Source organism: Carettochelys insculpta, chromosome 8, assembly GCF_033958435.1.
Source record: "Carettochelys insculpta isolate YL-2023 chromosome 8, ASM3395843v1, whole genome shotgun sequence".
NCBI classification, from domain to species: Eukaryota; Metazoa; Chordata; order Testudines; family Carettochelyidae; genus Carettochelys; species Carettochelys insculpta.
In genome coordinates, this window is record NC_134144.1 from 944,052 (window position 1) to 967,266 (window position 23,215).

General features: G+C 41.1%; 1 protein-coding gene across 7 annotated transcripts in view; it reads left to right on the forward strand.

Moving 5' to 3' along the window:
- Positions 1-23,215, forward strand: part of DIP2A (disco interacting protein 2 homolog A) — a 167,865-nt gene that overhangs the window by 49,550 nt on the left and 95,100 nt on the right. For 6 of the 7 annotated variants that reach the window (XR_012646329.1, XR_012646330.1, XM_075000617.1 and 3 more), the window contains exons 3-4: positions 8,049-8,168; positions 19,551-19,670. Coding sequence is in view for 5 of the 7 variants with exons in the window: in XM_075000617.1 (XP_074856718.1) it covers positions 8,049-8,168; positions 19,551-19,670 (240 nt within the window). In the remaining 2 variants the exon portion in view is untranslated. Of the gene's footprint in view, positions 1-8,048; positions 8,169-15,547; positions 15,642-19,550; positions 19,671-23,215 lie in introns of those variants that run through there. The other variant, XM_075000619.1, reaches the window with a different exon arrangement.

Genomic DNA, 23,215 nt, shown 5'->3' on the forward strand with positions numbered 1-23,215 from the left:
AAAAACTAAGCAGTTATCTTCTAATTATCTATCTGCAGCAAAATAAAACGATGTAGGGCTCTACAGTGAAATACGATTCTCATATATTGTGTCTTAGCACTGTATTACATCAGCAGTTTGCAGAGTAGAATGTATTTGAGACATTTTTATATCAGTATTCTTAATATTACTAAGAGTTTTGTGTAGGAGCTTTTAGGGTTGTTTTTTTTTTTTTTGCCTTGATCAGTAACTTGATCATAGTATTATAGTTACTGCTTTAAATACTAAGATAACTGGATAGTTTTAATTTTAAAAAAAGTTACAGAAACTACCATTCACAAATATTTCCAGATGTTTCTTGTGTACCTTTTTTATTGCATGTTGAGTTTTCTTTAGTGTCTTATTCTGACCATTTAATTTATTAACTAGCCTTATTTGTCATTATTAAGCTCAGGGTGTGTGTGTGTTTTTTAGTTCAGGCTTTAGAATAAAGCTGCTTGTAACTAGCATTGCATTTGCAATGAAACATTTAATATCTGCTGGTAACCTGGTAACTGACGCACACTACCACTTCTAGAAAATAATTTTGGGGATGCTTTGATGCAGAACTCTGTTATCAGAAATTTAGTTCAACGTTGTCATTCTAAAATAAAAAATAACAGGATAGTCTAAGTTAAAAGTAGTCTTAAGTAGTCTTGTGCTTAAGCCTCATATATTTTAGTTTTAATCAGATTCCTAGTACTGTTAAAGCCACACAATGTTTATGGTCGAAGAGGTTATTTATTTCAAACTACTTGAAAGGTTCACTTTGGCCATTTATGTTTGTTTAAAATGCATAATATAACGTTTTGAAACCTTTTTGTTCTAATTCACATTTGTTTTTATAACTTCATATGAACTATGTGTGTAGTCCTCAAAATCTACTGGCTTCAATAAAATAAAACAAAAAATTTTTAGAAACAGTTATGTCCTTGAAAATTGTGGGTGGGGGTGTGTTTGTGCCTCATGATTTTTTATTATTTAGCATGATAAAGAACTTCCAGTAGGTCCTAAGCTACATGTGTATATGCATCTCTAAAAAGATGTATTTTCATATTCAAGAAAACCCTCTGGGTGTGTTTGAAAGGGTATTTAATTTATACATGTAATAAATAAGATTTATAGGGAAAATTTAGCCCAGAAAACTGTTAAATGTTAAACATGATGAATAAGAACTGAAATTTTCCAAAGTTGAAAGCATTCAAAGTTGTTCCCACAGCAGCTGTCATGTGGCCATGTACTGTACCTGCATGATAAAGCATATGTGTGTATGTATACATATATATTTTAGTAATATGCATCTGGCTGTCCATCCGTCTGTTAGATCATTTATTCAAGAACTCCTAAGTGGTAAAAGCTAGGGCCACCAAATTTGATATGCAATGAACCGTTATTGTAACTTAAAGCAACTGCAGGGTATGAATGTAATACTGTATCCGGTTACACAACTAACAGATAAGCAGAGCAGAAAGGGTGGGGAGGGAGCCTGAGCCCCACAGTGGGGACAGAAGCTGAGCTAGCCTCTGCCAGCTCAGCTTTTTAAATGCAGAGTGGTAGGGTGGGAGGAGGGGGCAGTTAACTGAGCAACCAACAGAAATTTTGGTGGTTGCTCGGTTACCAGATTACTCACTCTTGAAGATCCCTGCTGCTGGGTTTGGCTGTGTTAGAATGGTGCGATGTTCATGGAATGTGATTGTTTAGTTTTACATATGAAAGGAAGGGTGTGAGAACAGGGACAGTTATACTCACAAGTGCCCCAGTCATGACTTGCTGTCTGTCAGCATGGCTCCACCAAGCAGGCTTATCAGAGAGAGCAGCTGCAAGCCCCTGTCATGCGTCTGCCCAGGGGAGCAGCTGCTGGCCCCACTCCCACTTCACACCCCTCCTGTGGTGCACCCCCTGCACTTACACTCTGGGTGGCTCCCTCATCATGGGCTGGCCACAGGGAGCGCTGGCGGGTGGCCTGCATGTCCATTAGGAGAAGCCAGCAGGCAGCTTGCGTGGCCCAGGCTAGCCTCAGGTTGAAGCCGGTGAGAAGGGGGTGCATGGCCACACCCCTGAGAGAAGCTGGCAGCCTGAGTGTTTGAGGTAACTGCCTCTGTGCATATAGGGAAAGGCGTGGACATGATATACTTTTACTTCAGCGAAGCTTTTGAGATGGTCTCCCAGAGAATTCTTGCCAGGAAGTTACAGAAGGGATTGAATGAGTGGCCTGTAAGGCTGGTAGAAAGCTGGCTGGATCCTAGAGGTAGTGATCAAAGTCTTGCTGTCTACTTGGCAGCTGGTGTCAAACAAAGTACAGTCATACCCCGAGATACACCCATTCAAGTTACAAGAATTCGACTTTATGAGGAGTTTCATTTAATACCCCTGCTTCAGCTTATGAGGCATTTCTTCACATTTACAAGGACTGATTTGGAGGCTGGCAGCTCTGGTAGGCAAGCACTGAGGGGCTGGAGTCGGCTGCTTTGGTGTTGACGAAGAGGCCATGCAGGGGGGCGGTGGCGCCCTGCGAGAGAGTGGCAGTCTGGTGCAGGGAGGTAGACTCGTCCAAGTCCTGGCAGTAGCTTGCGCAGCTCTGCGAGAGGTGGATGCTGGGCACACAGCCCATCCCAGCCCCACTGCTGCCTCTCACCCCTTAGGCAGCTAGGGGGCCGCCGCCTCCCACCCTGCGCAGCTGTGCTTTGGGTGCTGCTTGCTGTCTGTGGCGCTACCTCCCATTTAGCGCCTGGCTCACCCGTCACTGCCGCCTCGGCTGCTGCTGGCGGGGCCTCTCCACCATGCAGCCCCACACAAGAGAGACATCGCCCCTCGCCAGCCGGGGGCCACCTGTGCCTGCCTAGGTTCCCACGTGGCCAGCCCCTGGCAGTGCCCCCTCCCCACTTAACCTAAGCTGCGCTCAGGCTGGGCTGCCTCCCTGTTCCCTGCTCTGCCCTGCCTGCCCCCTTGCACCGGATTTAATGGGATTTGGTGGTGGTTTAGCATAAATGGGTGTATGTTTTGGGGCTCAGGAATGCATAAATTTTTTTCCCATTGAAATTAATGGTAATTACGTTTTCGACTTATGAGAATTCCTCCTAAAAGGGGCTTTTCAGGAACGAATTACCCTTGTAAGGCGGGGGGAAGACTGTACCTGAAAAATCTGTCCTTGGGCTGTTTTTGTTCATCTTCATTAATGATCTGGATGAGGGGGGTGGATTGCACCCTCAGCAAGTTTGCACGTGCTGCTAAGATGGGTGAGAAGTAGATACGCTGGAGGGTAAGGATAAGGTCCAGAGGGACTTTTGGCCCAGTCCTCCAGCTTGTCAAAGAAATCTGCTGAGGTTCAACAAGGAGAAGTGCAGAGTCCTGTACTTGGGATGGAAGAATCCCAAGCATTGTTACAGGCTGGGAACCTACTGGCTAAGTAGCACTGGAGCAGAAAAGGACCTGGGTATTACAGTGGATGAGAGGCTGGATATGAATCAACAGTGTGCCCTTGTAGCCCAGAAAGCTAATGGCATATTGGGCTGCTTAGTAGGATGAAACAATCAACTAAATAAGATATTACAAAATCTTCTCAATAACAATCTGTTCTTAGGATGGGGCTGCCAAAGGAGATTTTGCATCTCTCAGAACAGTCATTAACCTAGAAGGAAAAGAGCCAATGGTCTCTGCAAAATTGAAGTACCTCTGGCATGAGAGTACAGTAGAGATTGTGTCAGCAAGTATCTTTGCATCCATCATTGAAGTGTTCCAGCCTCTCCATAAAAGAATACATGGACATAAATCAGACATCAGGAACGGTGATGTACAGAAGCCTGTGGGGGACACTTCAGTCTCCCTGGACACTCAGTGGCAGATTTAAGGGTGACAGTCCTGAAACAAAAAAATTTCAGAAATCAAATGGAGAGAGAAATCTCTGAGCTGCAATTTATTTGCAAATTTGACTCCATTAACCATGGATAAAACAGAGACTGGGAGTGGCTCGCAGCTTACAAAGGCAGTTTCTCGGCTCTGGGTGCTGATATCTCCCCGTTAGACTCTGACAAAGGCTCACATCCCCCTGTCTGATCTGACTTATTTTTTCCTCTTTTGATAAGTACTGTTGATACTGGGCCATTTCCACCTTGCTGAATAGACCTTGTCAGCCCTGGCCCTCCCTCTTATTGGGACCACACTCTTTAAATACCCCTCTGAAACCACCCCTGCCACTCATGCATCTCATGAAGCGGGTCTTTGCCCACTAAAGTTTATGCTCCAAAATATGTTAGTCTGTAAGGTGCCACAAGACTTCTTGTTTTTCTCGAAGCTACAGACTAACACAGCTACCTCTCTGAACCTTTTATTGGTGGCATGTGACTCTGATGAAACGAACAGGCATTGGTCTGCACTGCTTTGGATCATTATCAAACAGAACCCATCATTAACATGGACGCATATCATCTGGAGCGGTGGCTGAATCATGAGGGAGCATATCTGGCCCCTGAAAATGGGGTCTGCCTAATGAATATTCATGGGCCAAAACAGCCTGCTGTGGGGGTGGGGATCATGCAGCTACCACCAGCTGTCTACACAGTGGGCACTATTTTGGGACACAGCAGTATCCCAAAATAGCTGCATGTGTCTAGGGAATGTTCCCATTGTCTCAAAACTATTTTCAGGATAACGGTCATGCTGTTCCATCATCCCTGTACACCTCACCGCAGGAGTACAGAGATGCCTTGAAATAGCGCTTTATTTCAGCATGTTAAACAGTGCCACATGCCAAAATAGCCTATTTTGAAATTGACTTGAAAAAAGCTGCACAATTTGCATAGTGTAAATTGCATAGCTTATTTTGAGATCAGGCTGTCATGTAGACACAACCTCAGTGGCCTCCTGAGGTTTGGATGAATTGAGACTTCAGATCTTTTTAAACTCTAAATTAAGGCATTCCCACTAAAGCTAAGCTCTGGTTCACCCAGAGTGCATTTCTTTCTAGTTTCTGGATCTGCTCAGCCTCTAATGGTACCTGTAGAATGGTCACTGACAGATCTTATTGTGCTGCTATGTGAATCAAGACATGACCACAGTTAGAATCTGGTCATTAGTTTACAGATGAGCCTATAGGAGGATTGTATTAGGCTTAAATATGGTCGTAAAACATGATATGGAATAGAAAAACTGAGGAATAAGACAACACAGACAAAGATTTATCACTAATGAAAAACCCTTCTTCCTCCCCACCCAACAAAGTTCAGTTCTCATCTTGGCGCGTTGTCTCATTTTGACTAGGATGAGTAAAGATGCATCTATTTTTGGTGGTGTTTGTGATGTACTTTATTTCTGAGAACACCGCATGATATGTTTCACTAATCATAGGAAATTCATTGTGAAGTACTGTGTAATTTATGGTAAAGCTCCGCTTTAAATGCTGCAGTACCGTAGATTTAAATTTCAGATTACACTGACATCTAATTAAATCTATTCCGTAGGGTTTATTAAATGGGTATAGATGCCTAAGTTGAACATTCAGCTGCATTAAATACTTAAGATAACCGTTTAGCTGGTATTAGTTCATAATGTTGTGTGAGTGGATTTGTGTGGTGGGATATTTGAAATAACGAGTTTTAGAAATCAGAGTGGTACTCCTCAAGGTTGCTTCTGGCACTGTGGCAGTACTTCTCAAGTGGGACTTCATTGAGTACTTCCAAGTATGAAAAGAAAATCCCAGGGTTTGGGCATGGGAGGGATGGGTTCTGTACATCATGGCCAAGGACTTACAGTTGTGGTGATGGGCTCTTTGTCCTCCCTAATTTTTAGGGAATTGGCTCGGTATGAAATTCAGGAGTTTTTTGCATCCCTCCCTCTGCATTTTATAGTTGTGTTTATACCCACTAGAAATACATGCCTTCTGGTACCCTGAAAAAGCCCTGCATTCATTTTTGCCATATTGACTTCCTCCTCTGCTTTCTGTCTACTAATTCATTTCCAGTGGGACTAATTTATACTAACCTTTGATTAGCTTTCTTGTCCGGCTTGTTCCTTGGAGTTATGTCACTGTAATATATTCTGGACCTGCCCACCTTCTTGGAATGGGTAGTAATTTTCTTTTGATTTGTTTCAGAAAGCATAGAATAGCTGTAATTGCCTTTTTGCATGCTTGGAAACTTAAGATTTTCTTTAGTGTGTTGTTACTCCCATCAAAGTGATTGCGAGAGCCACCTTAGAGCTCAGGGTTTCTAACATTGCTATTCTTGCGACCACTCCTTTCATTTGGTGTTACTTCATAGGCTCACCATATCTTTTAAATTTTTATTCTCCTCCTGCAGCATTTTCCTCTGCCACTCCTTTAATTAAAAGGGATCCAGAGTCATCTCCTCCTGCCTGTCCCTGCCACAGTTACAAGCATGTTCTCTAGTTCTTATTTTTGTTTGACTTGAGAAGGGGGATATGGGGGAGGGAATTCAGCAAAGACTGCTGGAAAATATTGGCAGCTGCTCAAAACCCATATGTCAGTTTTTCAGTTGTTTATGAAATATTCAGATGGATTTTTTTAGTGGAATTTTTTGAAAGCCAATTTATTTTAGACAGGCAAAATAGGGCTTTATAAGTGAAGGATGTGTGTTCAGGTCTTTAAACTTCCATAATTACACAAATATACTTGCGTTTCCTTTACTTATTTTGCTCAACACATCTTGTGCTTCTCTAATTTTTTTTGTATCACTGCCAGATTATATTGCCTACTTGTACATTCAGAGGCAGACAGGTTCGAATGGAAACCCCTTATTTGTAGTGATTTTGATGAAATTGTTCATAGTTAAATTATTTTAGTGAGATTGTCTTTGCCTCTAGCAGTCATTTACAATTGATTATCATCCTTTTCTTTGGGGAAAGGGCCTGTTTAACTTCAGGGCGGCTATGAAAGCTTTTGGGGACCTCATCTGGTGCGCTGCATGTTTCAATAACATCTTTTTGGGTGAAACCTGGCAATCACTATGTTCTCAAATGCATTCACACGGGAAAATAAGACAAAAGTACCCCATCACCTGTGGCAGAACACTTCTCACAAATTGATGACTCCATATCTAACCTATCGGTCCTTATCTATATAGGAATCCTGCACTACACTTGCATAAGATGAGCCTTGGAGCATACATTCATTACTCAGCAAAACACTAAAAATCAGACTGAACTGGATTCACAGCTTATTACAGCCATCTCTATGTAACCCTTTACCTCTCTTTTTGTCCTGTGGCTGCATGGTCCCGTGAATGGTCCCTTACAGTATGTACTAAATACTTACGCTGTACTTACATGTTCCACCTTGTCTCAGAAGCTTCTCTCACCAACAAAAGTTGGTCCCAGAAAATATATTCCCTCACCTCTTGTCTCAGATTTTTCTGTTGACATTTTACAATAAGTTCTTTCAGTTCATTGGGGTGATCTGTGAAGCAGAACAATTTCTTTTCAGACGGTTTCTGGGATTTAGATCTGCGCCTCAGGTCTTTATATGTGTGGACTAACATAAAGGCACTACTTTTGATAAGCATTCTTTACCATTTGTTGATAGGAGTCACATTTTCAGTTGTTCAGAAATGTTGGATAGTTATGGTGAAATGATAAATTCAGATTGCTGGATTTCAGTAACAGAAACTTAAGCTGAAGGGTAAGAACATTAGGAGTTTTTAAATTATTGATACTATACTTGATGTTAGCCAAAAACTGAGCTATGTTCCAGTTCTGCTTTGCAGGTAGGTGGCATGAATTAACATTTGAGTCAGCATCTGATTTGTTAAAAAATACTTCAGCTATTAGAATTTAAATAACCTCTTTCATTATGACCTGTGGTAATAGTTTTTAAATGTAACTCTTGGATGATATATTTTACTTTTTCTAAAAAGTAGGTCATAATCTTATTCTCTTTGTACCAGTGTTTTCATATGCTATACAAATGAGCATGTGTGTTAATTAGTTGCCAAGGGAAATGCAAGAATTCATACATCACTGACTAGATACTTTCTATTTGTAGATATGAATTGTTTACATGAGGTTGGATTGTATTTCAGGTGTAGATCCATCCCTTCAAGCAGAGAACAGAATTCCAGGCTCTTCACAGGCTACAGCTGCTGTATCTAAACAGCAAAAATCACGTTCCACCAACTCCAGGGATGAGCGCTTTCGATCAGGTAAGGAAAATCTTTTCAGATAAAATAAAATGGGAGCCCCAGCAGTATTGTTACACCCATAAAGACATACGTATACGTACATTATGCTTGAGGTACCATTGTAAGTGTTTTCCATATTGGAAGAAGGCAAGGGCTGAGGACAACTGTCCAAGGAGCTTTTGTGTATATAACACATAAGCATCATTAGGCCAGCTCCAAGGTGATTAGGGAATTGAAAAAAATCATAAACGCATTCTGATGTTTTCCTTGTTATATACTTAAACTATGCTTAACAATTTCCTCTTGTCTGCCAGTCTTATTTCCTATCATTGGAGTACTCTGTGCTAAGTTTTACAAGGCTGTGATTATTTTTTCCACATAAGGGTTAATAGAATTATCATATTTACCAAAACCCTCTTTCAAATGTTTCCTGACTTGAAGCAAATATACACGTGAAAAGGAAACATCACAATGGATATTATGCATGAACTTTTAAATATGCTTCAGTGCAACAAACAAACCTGGTTCTGGAAACTTCTGTGAAAAGATCCATATCCTCCTTGTATCCTGCTTCCATTGTTACCGCTCAGGTGGCTAAAATACATTGTGCTTCAATGTGAAATTCCTTCTTGCAATACTGAGAAAGGCAGGTGCTTTTTGGAAGCCTTCATCTGGTAAATCTGCGAAATGTTGTTTCAGTGTGGAGAGTAACTACATGTCCCAGAACTAGAGGAAAGTGCTATTTAGAGCAAATGGCTGCATAATCTGAATTTTCTAAGTAATACATTACTAATACTTAGGGTCATCTTGCTTTTAAATGATTGACACTGGTACTTGTGGCTTCACATTTGTATTGCTGGCATTCCCATTGAGAAAATTCTGCTCTTAAAATAAAGGCATCAAACTTCCATGGTTTTTTTTTTGATCCAAGATTGAAGGGAACTTTTCTGTTTGGATAGCATATGCAAGGACTTTTAGCCAAAAAAAAAAAAAAAAAAAAAATGTTCTGTACAAAGGATAGATTTTTTTTAAGTTTGAAGATGAACATCATAATGAATATCGAAGAGAATTAATTAAATGGGGTGCTTAACATGAATATGTAATTTAGTCATTTGCTTTAAGTTCTATCTCTTTTGTATATCAAATTATTTGCAATATAATTTTACTATCAGGGACAAAATGTTTAATATGTATCTAAATATACACAGTAGAGGAAGCCCAATATGGAGAAAAGGACAAACTAAGATAGTGACCATAGGAAGGCCTTTTGCGTTAGTGGTATGATAAAAAGGTACTGGGGAAGGGTTTAGCATAGAAACATTGACAGTAAAACCTCAGAGTTATGAAAAGGTCAGGGACAGAGGTTTTTTGTAATGCTGAATAAGATGTTATGGCTGCTTTTTCAAAAATTTACAATTTAATGTTGACTTAATGCAGCTTTGAAACTTTACTATGCAGAAGACAAATGCAGCTTTTAACCATCTTAATTTGAATGAAAAAGTACAGAATTTCTTTATTTTGTTGGATCTTTTAAATCTTTCCTTTTTTTTAAGTAGCTTGCATTTATCAACGTACTGTATTTGGTTATTTTTTATTCTTAGTCTCTGCTGCTATCTGGTTGTGTATTTCCAGTTACATATGAAATGTGTAGTTAATCACTCAGTTTGTAACTCTAACGATCATAACTCTGAGCTTCTACTGTATTTCTGCTGTTAATCCTTATTGGGATGGTCTTAGGAACAATTTCTAACATATGTATAGATTAGTAAACACACTTTTAGTGAACAGGCATAATAGCTGTCACTGCTATTGTTCTTCTTTGTGCCAAAATCTTTTGTTAATATTTCTAGAGCCTTATTCAAAATTTACGTTGACTTCTTTTAATTTATTTCCACTTAAAATTCTGCTGGGGTTTCGCATTACAGTATTTCTAAATCTAGCAAATCCTTTCTTTTTTAATTTAAAGTTTTCTGAGTAACCAGATTTTGAACAGTCAAGAAGAAATTAGTATTGTCTCAATATGGTTTCTGGATGAATGTTACTTCTAATTTGGTTTTTCTTGTAACTGTTACCAATCTCTGTGCAAGACAATGTACTAGATGAATCCACTAATTTTATTCAATATGGCAATTACGATCATACTGTTAATGTTACTCTCTGGTATACCAGCTAACATTTATCCTTAAGATGCTAGCAAGGAATGTACTTCCCTGAGTGAAAGCTGCAAACCCTAACCCTAATTGGATTCTTTTGCCCATGTATGGTCTTTGAGAATGCCCCAGTATGACACTAGATTCAATGGTAAACAGTTTGTTTTGATGTATATTCCTCTTGTGATACTGTTTAGCTATGTACGCAACCGAGGTAATATAGACATGACATCTTTCAGAGGCCAAGATTTTTTAGAACAAGTCCAGAGATCTTGCAACCTAAAACAACTTCAGACCTGTGCAGCCAACAGCTCCCTCTGTTTTTATTTTATTTTTATGATCAAAGCAGATAAAAGAACAAATGAGTGTGTTTTGTCTTCATTTTCAGAGTTTTAATTGCATTTGAGAAAATGTTATCTAAGCTTGTTCTTTTTCCCCCATAGACAAAAAGTGTCATTCTATGGGCTTACTTTTAACTTTGTTTGAAATATAGTAACATCTTGAAATACAGTAAAATTTTTTAATGTAGTGGTTATTGATTGAATTTTTCTTCCTCAAAATGTTTCAGCCTAAATAACCACCATAATAAGATGAGATTTTTTTTCTCCAAAGTACACTCTTTACTTTGGCTTAAATGATGCAACTTACATGAGATCCTCGTCATGCTGCATCACAGAGGCTTGTGGGCATCATGTCGATTCAGAATAGTGTTCAAAGGCCAGTGACAGCACTGACAACTTTCCATATAGGATCTAAACAGCAATTCAGTATCCTGACTCCAGCCATGGTCAGTACCAGATGCTACAGAGGAAAAGAGTAAGGAAACCACATAGCAGATAATTGTGAAATAACCTGTGCATAGGGGAAGCTTGTTTTGGACAACAGCCATTTAGTAGTTGGCCTGTGTCCTACAGTGTGGCTCATTCCAATTCCATCTAGCTACAGTAAGTTGTTGATGTTCATAAATATATCATCCTTCTTTATTGCTTCTATATTTTTGGTCTCAATAGTGTCTAAGTCAATTATTTCCACATAGTTATGTTCAGAAAACAGAATGGCTGCCTCCACTGAGCCCCTCTGACTCAAGGAAAGTATTGCCTCAAGGTGAATTGGCTGCACGGAATACACCTCCACTCCAACATCACAGATGGTGCTGCCATTGGAACCAGAATAATCCTTTTCTTCACTGAGAGATTTTGAATCACGTGATGAACCTTTCTTCTCTTTCCTTGTGTGTCCTCTGCCCACTCCTTTGGGATCAACCTCTGCCTCATCTGAGTAATTTTTACCAGAACCAGGCATCTTCATCTCCAGATGAGGTGGTGACTCTTATTCTCCTTTCCCTCCTCTACCCCCAGCCATTTCCAGGATCACCTTTCACGGAATTGCTAGACACCTTCAGATTCCTCTTCAGGAGATCCAGATCACCGAGTATAAACTCTTCCACATCTTCCATGCAGCCAAACCCAACAGGATATCTCCCAGTTACTGAAGCCATGCTGGAGCCAGCCTAGCACACACCTCCCCTGTCAGGGTTGGAGCCAGGTGGTAGAGAAGTGTTACGTCTTGGCCAGAGAAGCACAATTTTTGTTTTCTCAGCCCTTTGCCAACTCACCAGTGGTCTGTGATATTTCTTAAGGAAGTAGACAGCAGTATCCACAGTCTCCTTCTATGGAGAAAGAAGACAAATGCCTGGATCTTGTCATCCAGCCTCCTGTTGAGGATAGCCATTTAGCGCTTGGTAAAAACAATTTCCTGAACTACACTGAGTTTGCAGCGTTCACTGACTGTCTTCTGCATCAGTCTAGAGCTTATTTCCAAGTTCTGAGAGATGGGGGCGAGTTAATAGCCAAGACTATCTTCTGTCTGAAGTCAATACATCCTCTGGGTCTATAGCTCCACCAAAAGCCAAGGATGAGGGGTCAGGGCTCTGTATGTCATGGCTCCCTAGGGAAGTCCAGATTATCATCATGGGCCTTTCCTTTGATGAATTATGCAACCAAAAGACAAGATTTAACCCTCCAGAGCCTGAAGGACTGTAGGGCTGCCCTCCACTCATTGGGGAGATACACATCTGCCTCAAGAGGTAATTTCACTGCCCATTGTTCAGATCTAGACTTATGGCTCAGTAGATTTTCTTGAGAGTCACCTCATGAGAGAGGGTTTAAAAGTCCTTCTTCCCTACAACCTCTGCAGCTGGCTTAGTATCTTAATATCAGACACAGACTCAGCATTTTTTACAGGAATTTGAGAGATGGATTAGTAAGCCAAACACTTCCCAACCCCCACATCCCATTTGGGGGTCACCTGCCACTCTTTTTCAACACTTGGGAAGCAGTAACAGACAAGTGCGTGCTAGATGCCATCTGCTCTGGCTATACAGTTGTGATGGAGTTCTGGGGTCCCCCAAGCTCTGCACCCTGTCCGCAGGCAGGAGAGTCTCTCACTCAGCAGGAATACAGCAGGTTTATTAGCCGACAGGACACAGCATCGTACAGAGGAGTCAGTGCAGCAGGCAGAGACAGACAGTCCAATCCATGTTGAGGAGAGGAGGCCCCGAGGGGCCCCCAGAGCTGGGGCCTTGCCCCCTCCTTTGTCTCTCTCTCCCTCAGCCCAGACTAACTGCTTCCAACTCCCAGTTCCAATTCAAACCCCTCAGGCTCCACCTCCTCCTTTGTCTGCAGTACAAAGGTGTTACCTGGTTGTCAGGGTTACCCTCAGCAGGAGCCCCACACCCTCTGTGAGCCACACACACAGGTATCCCCCACTCCATCACAACAGTAGAGTATAATAACCCTATGCACCCTTATATATACATATAGACTATACACCCTTATCTCCTGCAACCCTTTCCCCTCCCCTGTCTGTTGTGCAGAGACTGTCTGGTTTGTCCAATGTGCAATGCAGAGGAGCATTGCTGGCACAGATGGCATATATCACGTGAGTTGATGTGCAGGTGAACGAGCCTTGGTTGCTTTGGTTTATGTGGTGAGGCCCTGTGATGGTGTCACTAGGGTAGATGTGTGGACAGAGTTGGCAACGGGATTTGTTGCAGGGCTGGGTTCCCAGATTAGTGTTTCTGTTGTTGGATGGGTGGGCAGTGGCGAGTTTGTCTCTGGTTATGAGGACTGTCTAAGTGAGGACTGGTGTGTAAGAGCGAGAGATCATCTTCTAGGATTGGTTGTAGGTCCTTGGTGTGTTGGAGATGTAATGCGGCTGTAGGTAATGGCCAGTGGCATTCTGTCGTTTTCTTGCTGGAGTCTGTCCTGTAGTAGGTGACCTTCTGGGTACCCACCAGGCTCTGTCAATCTGTGTTTTCACTTCCTGAGGTGAGTATTTTAAGAATGCTTCATAGTGATCCTGTAGGTGTTTGTTTCTCTGCGGGGTTGCCTGTAAACAATGGATTGTGTAATGTGTTCTGGATGAAAGCTGGAAGCATATAGGTAAGTGTGGCAGTTATTAGGTTTCCAGTATAAGGCAGCGATTATGTGACCATCACTTATTTGCACTGTAATGTCTAGGAATTTAGTCTGTTTTGTGGAGTGGTCCAGACTGAGATTGGTGGTGGAGTGGAAATTGTTGAAATCCTAGTGGAATTCCTCAAGAACCTCATTCCCCATGGGTCCAGCTGATGAAGATGTCATGGACACACAGTTACAGACTTGAAAGTTGGCATCCTCAGGCAAAAATCCTTCAGACACAGGCTGCAATGTGAAACTGCTGAATGGAATTCACATGCAAATAACACCATCAGAATGGGTCTGAATGAGGACTGGGGTTTAAGTATTCTCATCCTATCCACATCCACTATGATTGCATTATCTCTGATGTAACGTTCCCACTTCTGCCTTTCACTTCATGCATCTGATAAAATGAGTTGAAACTTATGAAATCCTATGCCATAAAAAAGTTTTGTTTTTAAGGGGGCGTTGGACTCCTTGTTTATGCTTGTTTTAGTTGCCTCAAGCTGAGACTAAAATGTTTTTCTCCTTTTGAGATCTGTTTAAAGGGGCAATAGCTTCCAACATCCATTGGTCTTGTTACTGTATCTCTCTGAAATCCTTTGTTGAAATAAATATATAATAAGTTTGCTGTAAGGAGTGTAGGGGTGTGTAGTAAGGAATGCAAGCACATATGAAGGGTCACCTGGCAGATGTGATCAAAAAAAGAAATTAAGTAGGTCAGCCTTACTTTCTCAAAACACCGAAAGGAAAAAGAAAGAAAAAGTTATATGTTCTAAAATACCACTAGATAAATTCAGAAAGCTGTTTTTAAACATGTTAAACTTCCCATATGGGAGAAATTCGTAAGTGCAGGAAGGAAAGGGTTCCACGTACTGTAGTTATTAATTGATAGGACTAAATGTTCTGTGGCTGTTTTGTTCAGCTATTTACGTAGGGAGGAAACAGGTTCTTCAAGAGAAACTAAGTGTCATGGAATATTGCATTAAATTATCTCTTATGAGAATCCTAGCAAATTTACCGTGTCTGATTTTTAAAGTATATTCCAAGGTTTCTTCAAAAGCTCTTGAACTTCAGTAAACATTAAACATTTATGGATACATGGTAGACGGACACCTTCTCAAGTACAAGGTTGGAAAGAGAAATTACTACATAGTGTGTGCAGTTCTGTTATAGAGTAGACCAAACAATATTTTATATGGAGCTCATTGTATTCAAAATGAGAATTTTTACTTTTCTTTCCAGACCCACTTCCACTTCCACAATCACTGAAGTTCATGGTGCGGAAATCTATCAGAACATCATAGTAGTGTGAGTTTGCAGTAAACTGGTCTCAGGGTTGCATCAGTGTATGGGTATTAACACAGTCATATAGTAAGATTGAAGTGTGGTTATAGTCAGAAAAGTATATTGAAAATGAAAATCAACACTACAAAGTTGAGCATATGGGCTCCTGATATGTGACCAAAGCAAATCCTAGCTGTACTGGCAGAGCACTGTTATAGATGATCCAGGTGGATTTATGTTTATGCATCATACACTTAGCTGTCTGCTAAATTCTAATTTCAGGTGATTGTGCAGAAGGCAAAATGCAGCTTGGTTTCATTTTCACAGGCTGGGTTTAATTTGCATTGGTGTTTACTTTTAAGCTAATAATCTTTTGACCTGTAAACTGAGCAAATTAGGTGCTCGATCATTTGCAAGAGAATAAGGAAACTTCCAGTGCCATTTTTAAAAATGCTTTTTAAAAAACTAAATAGTTCTTTAAACAAAATTGATAAGCGTTGCAGGTGAACTCAGAAGATGTTTGTGGTTGGTGCTGCTGCTAAGTGTCTCAGGTGAAAGTACTGGAAGTGATGAAGAAAGGGACACTTCGACTTAAGGTTTGTGTACACCTTGAGCACTTAGTGAAGATACTACCTATGCCAACAGGAGAGTATCTTCTAGCAGTATATGCGCTCCATTTTCCCTACAGGGTAACATCTGTGTTGTCAGGAGAAATCTTCCTGTCATCATAGCACTGTCTACATCGGTTTCTAGCATACACAAACCTAATCTATCTACGTAAATCCTGAAATAATTATACGTCAGCTAAATTTTAGTGTTTAGTACAAATTGGATGCAAAGCCATACTTGGCTGTTGTTAAACAAAATGTGTGCTTTTATTCCCCCCCCCTTCTCCCCCAATTAAATGATCTTGTGTCAAAGTAGAGACTTTGGATAGATAATTTCCAAACACAGCTTAATTTGATTTCTTGAACAGTTTTGAATATACTTTGGGGAAGTTGCATTTATTAAAAGTTAATTACTTCTGAGCTTGATGGTCCTTCTGCATTTTTCATTATATGTTTGCAATGCATAACCCTACTGTTAACTGTGCTTCATTATATATTTGCAAATTGCATTTAAGCCTACTAGGGAACACAGTAATTATAGCATGCAGCTTTATTTTTCTTTAAATAAAACATTATTTTATGCTGAGATGCTAGCATTCAGTAGCTGATGAACAGGAAATGACATTGAGTATGTTGAATATTCACCAAAATAGTCTGTTTCTAAATAGCATACTAGTCTTTCACATGAGTTTGAATCCTCCTTAGACCACAAATAAAAGCCTTTATTTGACCCAGCTACTCTCTGGCGGACATCTACCCACTTCTCCAAGTAGTCTCTCAGAGCTTGGGTATACCTGGCTGGTTTCAGGCCAGCGCTGAGGTGCCCTGGGACTGTCTTCCGGAGGAAGCCTGGTTTTTTATCATGTCCAGTTTACCTAAAATTTGAAAATAACAATAAGAGGGAGAAGGTGAAGAAGTCACAAATGACACCAATATTATAGTATGGCAGTTTCCCAAGCTTTGGGGACCTGAGTCCCCTACAGGGAAATGAAATCAGTGGCCCTGCCTTAGTCTTGCCATGTGGTATTAAAAGTATACAGACCTTAATGTATACATTTTCTGAAGCATCCTGCCCCACTCTCCCCTTCCCCAACCATTTTTGGAAATGCTGGTATATTCCTAATAGTTCCTCTTCTTACATCCATTGGTAGGGAGAGAAGCAGATAACAGTCATAACTTGAAGTAGAATAATTGGCGTCTGAGAACTTTTTTTTTAAAAGACTGTTCAGATGTCAGAGCTGTTGTTTCAGGCTGGTTGCAAACCCAGGCAGACCTGCATAGTCTCACAATATGCCAACGTTTTTATGGCTGACCTAGAACTATTTCCTTGGCTCCCATCCCATAGGATCCCTGCTCTACTTACAGTACCTTTACCTTTACACTTCTAATGTGTTCATCATATGAACCCATGGTAAGGGGAGACCCTTGAAGAATTCCACAGGGATTTCAACAATTTCCATTTGACCATTAATCTCAACCTGGACCATTCCACGAAACAGGTCTATTTGCTTGACACTACAGTAGAAATCAACAAAGGCCACATTAATACCACCCTACACCGGAAACCCACTGACCACTATTCTCATCTACATGCCTCCAGCTTCCATCTAAAACACATCACACAATCCATTGTCTACAGCCAAGTCCTAAGATAAAACGGTATGTGCGCCAACCCTCCCCCCCCGACAGACACACAAACCTACAATATCTTTATCAAGCATTCTTAAAACTCCTACATACGGAAACAAACAAACAGATCGAGAGAGCAAGATTAGTACTCAGAAGTCACCTACTCATGATAGGCCCAACAAGTAAAAGGAACATCACTTATCGTCTATAGCCCTCAGTATAAACCCCACCAGCTCCTCATTGGCAACCTAGAACATGATCCCTCGCTCTCCCAGGCCTAGGGTGACAGGCCAGTCCTCTCCCCCAGAAAGCTGACCAACCTCAAGAATCTACTCGGCAGCCGCACACCCCAGAAACTCTAACCCAGGAACCTATCCCTGCAACAAACCCTGTTGCCAGCTCAGTCCGCATATTTCTATAAGCAACACCATCACTGGCCCTGATCACATCAGCCACACCATCAGGTTCTTGTACACCTGCATATCCCTCCATGTGATGTTTACTAGGGGTGAGCAAACTTTTTATGCTGAGCTGCACTTTTCGTCCCTGTAATTAGCAGTGCTCCCACCTGTCTAATGTCATCCAAACCAATGGACATTTCAGTTGTGTTCATATGGGAAAAAACAAAAAAAATTTTCAGCACATGTAAGAAAATAAGTCTGTAGAATGTAAGAACTTTAATTGGTAAATGAATGTGAATACACAGACATTAAAACAATAACATATTTCATCATGTTTAATGGCATGCATGATCCTGAGACCCAGCAGCTGATCGTGCTGTGTTCCTCTTCTGAATTGTCATCCCCTCGCACTTTGCACACCCCTGACCTAAGCCGTCATGTACCAGCAGTGCCCCTCATGTACATTGGACAGACTGGACAGTCTTTGTGCCAAAGGATAAATGGACATAAGTCTGACATCAGGAATTGGAATACACACATATCTATAGGGGAACACTTTAACCTCCCTGGACAGTCAATAATGGATCTAAAAGCTGCCATTCTTCTACAAAATAATTTTACCACAAGATTACAGAGGGAGACATCTGAAATGGAATTCGTTTGTAAGTTCAACACACTTAAATTATACCTTAACAGAGATTTCAACTATCCTATGCATTACCAGGGCAATTTCCCCACTTTTTATGTTCTCAGGAATGGGGCACATCCTACTTAACTTTATTTGCTTGGTCCACTGGTCCTAACAGTGACAGGTAACACCCTTCCTCACCAGCTTTTCCTCCCTTCCTTCTTCCTCTCCCCGCCCATATAAATCCTGCGTTCTAAATGTCTTCCAGTCATCAGAAGAAGGGAGTCTTACCCATGAAAGCTCAAGACTTTATACTTATGTTAGCCTTTAAGGTGCTACAGGACTGCTTGTTATCTCTGCATCAGTTACACTTTATGTTTGAATGTTTTCTCCCCAGTTATAAACCGTTCAAATTATTTTTAAAATGAACTCTGCAACTAAAGAATAACTGAAGGGTTTTTTTCTCTGCTTTGTAACCCTCCTCCACCTCCTATTTGGACCTTCATAGCCTCTTAAAGAGGAATCACAGTGTACTTTGGGAAACTTTGCAGTATGGGTGTGTCACTGACTGTGCTAGGGTTGGTGATTAACTACCAATCACAGCTTCTAAACAGAAAATGTTGTTACTGTTTGGCTTTTAGGCCCTTGTGCTTTCTGACTCTCCAACATGGTGAAAAAACTGGTGCTGTTGAGACTGGAAAGATGTTGCTTTTACAGGTTGAACCTCTCTTGTCTGGTACCCTTGGGACCTGACTGGTGCTGAATGAGAGAAATTTCTGGACAATAGTCAATATTTTCTAGCACGTTACCAACACTTGCACTGCTTACTGGGCTCTTAGAAGACATTTAGAGGAAAATTACAGCTAAATAACAGCACAGGCCATTGAGAGCCAGGACTGGTGACTGTAAACAAACTTTATGGGACCATGGGAAATTTGGCCACACCCATATGTGATCATCCACCTAACCAAAATCGTGACAGATTATAGATGTTGGCAAACGAGTGTTCCAGGTTAGAGAGGTTTAACCTGTATTTAGTTAAGTGCTTGTGAGGCAAATGGCTACTAGAACAATGGACCTGAGCACACATTGTCAGACTCAATAGTTACTGTTTGTGAACCATGATGCAGTACCACTAATTTGTAAACAAGGTTAACTCTGTGGTGCGTATAATGTTTTAGAAGGAAAATTTGGTTGTATTTAATTCTGTAACTAATGATGTTGTTTATTGCTATCTAGATGTGCACACTGAAGCAGTACAAGCAGCTTTGGCTAAATACAAAGAGAGGAAAATGCCTATGCCATCAAAAAGACGCTCTGTTCTTGTACACTCTTCAGTAGAAACATACACGCCTCCAGGTATCTAATAAGTCAGCATACATAAATGTTGTCAGGTAAACGTAACAATGCAGATGTAATAATGAGAGAATGCCGTGTTTATTCTACTGACTTTTGAAGTCTCCCATTTATTGCAGTAAGCATCTTACCTGTTGTTTGAATGTTAGTCCTAATGCTAAAATTTAGTTTAAATTTGGTCACTGTCAGATCATCATCTGTCTCTCTCTCAAAAATTTAGAAAAGCTTTAAAGTGAATGACAGCCCTTCTAAATCACAAAAAGCTTGTTTGTGACTCTCAGGCTACGTCTACACTAGCCCCAGACTTCGAAATGGCCACGCAAATGGCCATTTCGAAGTTTACTAATGAAGCACCGAAATGCATATTCAGCGCTTCATTAGCATGCGGGCGGCCACGACGCTTCGAAATTGGCACGGCTTGTCCCAACGGGGCTCCTTTTCAAAAGGGCCCCTCCTACTTCGAAGTCCTCTTATTCCCATCCGCTCATGGGAATAGGGGGACTTCGAAGTAGGTGGGGTCCTTTTGAAAAGGAGCCCCATCGGGATGAGCTGCGCGGCGGCGAGCCGCGTCAATTTTGAAGCGCCGCAGCCGCCCGCATGCTAATGAAGTGCTGAACATGCATTTGAGCGCTTCATTAGCAAACTTCGAAATGGCCATTTGCGTGGCCATTTCGAAGTTTGGGGCTAGTGTAGACACTGCCTCAAAGATATAACTTTGGAAAAAATATGCCAAAGTTTTGTAACTTCTTTATTAAATGTTTCATGGGACACGTTTCTCTGGGTGGTGGGAAATGCTTTAAAAAATTAAATTATTGAAAAAGATCCTAGCTTGTAAAGTAGCTCCTAGTTTGTTTATAATCACTTATGGCTCAAGTTTGGAGCTCATCATTTGTTGTGAATTTTTGACTCTTTAGCCCAGAGAATTAAAAAAAACAAACAAACCCTGGATCTCTGCAAAAAATCTGTAATTTTATTAATTTTAAAGAGAGGAAGGATAAAATATTAGGTGCCTCATGCCTTCTCATCACAGATAGATCTTAAAAATAAGAAACACCTTCTCCAGATTCATGCTGTCCTAGCAAGCTAACTGCTTTGAAGTCAGTGTCCTGTATGCAAATGTAAGTGAATTTCTCACCAACTCCAAAGCTTTGAATGGCTGATTGTGTTATGTTTCTTGTGGGTGCTGCCCTGAAGTAGACAGCAGTGGCCTCTGATGCTTACACATCAGTTCCATTTCTTAGCGCTGTTAGTGGAAATACAGCTGGGCTGTTGTGCCTCTCCTGATTGTTGGGACACATCTTTTTTTCTCTTGGTCCCTCTGCCTTTGCAGGAACCTGTGCTATTTGCATGTCCTTTCTGTAATGCATACATGGATTCTTTGCCTACCTTAATTAATAAAAGTGTACTTTGTAGGGATATTTGTGGCAGTCTAAGTTCATGGTCTGCCGCCTCTGTTTCTTGTTCCCTTTACCCTTTTTGCCTTTCAGATATAGGAAGGCTAATTGCCTTTAAAAACTTTGCAAGTATTTTTGTGTGGTGACACTGTTATGATCTGTTAATTTCCGAAAAATATAACAATGTCTGGTTTATATTGGGGTGTTTCCTGGGGTTGCTAAGAGATGGTTTCTCAAGCTGAGTGTCTGAAATTTCTCTTGGACACCCTCAGTGCCTTTAACAGGTTAGACTTCAACTTTTCCTAGACTGCCTCACAATCGAAAGCCTTGAGGAGACCAGAGTACAGCACCCAGCTACATGTGAAGATTGCATAGCTTCCTGATGCATGAACTCGCCTCCAAGGAGACAACCTGAAGCGGGTATTCAGGCACATTGAAATAATCACTTCAGTTAAGAATCCGGTGTCCAGGAAAGATGCTTTGAAGCATCATCCGTGATGTCTTGCAGCAATCATGGTCAATGCTAACATCAGTCCTACAACTTCCTGAATCAGTGCAGTACTTTGGGTGTCTGTCTGGGATGAAGCTCATTACGAATAAGAGTGTTGGGCCCCAGGCGTGGTGGAAAACTACTTGTTGTCGTAACTGTTCCATGAGGCAAAGGAGGAAAAAGTGACTATTCATCTTTCTTTGTAAGAGCCAAAATGAAAATGGAATTTCCCTCTCCTTGGTCTTTGTTTTCTCTGGCACCATTCCAAGATACTTCAAATGATGTATCTGCTGATAGTTCCCACTGCAAATAAAGAAATGGTTTCCACCCACTCAGTCCTGAGCTGAGAGATATGTGAAAAGGAAATTCTTGGTTACAAGATGTGCTGATTCTCCTTCTCAACACAAGTCTCATGTCACAGACTGACAATACGCTGTTCCACGTTTTTTTGAAAGGTTGGATTAGCTAGCCTGCAATGTCTGTTTCAGCAGGTGTGTGCTAATCTTGGTGAATTCCATTCCTTGAAGTACAATTTAAGTGGTATCTGGATGTGTTTGGAAACAGCATGACATCAGATCTGCACTACCTTTTGCAGCCCAAGCATACAGGCATGTGTGTTTTGTGAGCATTGAGCTTTTATGTAGAGATTCAGCCGTGGCTTGTCTGAGGTGAGAATCCTTTGGGAGGAAGATGGAAAGTGTTTCTAAAACAGTTTATTTGCTTAGGCAACCATGCAGTCGTCCTCCCTCAGAGAGCTGATGAGGGCAAAGCAACAGCAAAGAAGCCAACTTATTTCTTCTACTAGATGTAGGGTTGCTCCTGCTTCTCTGTTTGGCTTACAACAGCAATCAGCGTTCGGAACTCTGAGTCTGGGGATCGAAAAGACCTGTCCTTCTGACCGATTTGAGAGCGCAGCCAGTCATCTCTTTTCTGTTCAGGAGGATTACCCTGGGGGGAGGGGAAACTAGCCCTTTGTCCCTTTATGGTCCTGATTACCTCAGGGACACTGAGTTCTGTTTGTGAGGCATGGCTATAGAATTCAGTTTAGATAAACTTCTCCATAGTGCCATATTTGAGAATGCTCTGGCCATCATAAGTATTGTGAGGAAACTGCAGGGTATACTTTCTCCTACAGTATCAGTTGCCTGCAAAAGAAGGAAGGAATGTATTATTCTGACATGGCAGTAACTGAGGTAGCTGGATGCAAAGCACTTTGAGCAGAGTCCTAATGAGGCGGAAGAAGACCCCAGCTGATATCCAGTGAAAGAAATGGTCAGCTTTTATCTTGAGGAGCAATCATGGTTTTTCTAGGTGAGGGTAACTGCTTATGAAATTTGGAATTTGCTGTGGTCTGCACACACAAGGATACATCACACAGAGTTCCCTGTTGCTGAAAGGAGAGCTCCCAAACCATTTTAAGTCCTTTTTTTGTATTGGTGTTGCATGAATTCCTGTAATATTTGGTAATGCTTGTACACAAAACAAAAACCAATATTTCCCCCCATTTGAAGGATTGGCCAATCAGGAAGGGTATCGTTTTGGTAGAATGCGCATCAGTCTCACCCAGTGCTGGAGTTACTAGGATTTAGACCCAAAGCTTCAGCTCGTACCTAAGAAAATTGAGGGTTATACAAGCCATGCTAGATGGGGCTCACATAAAATGA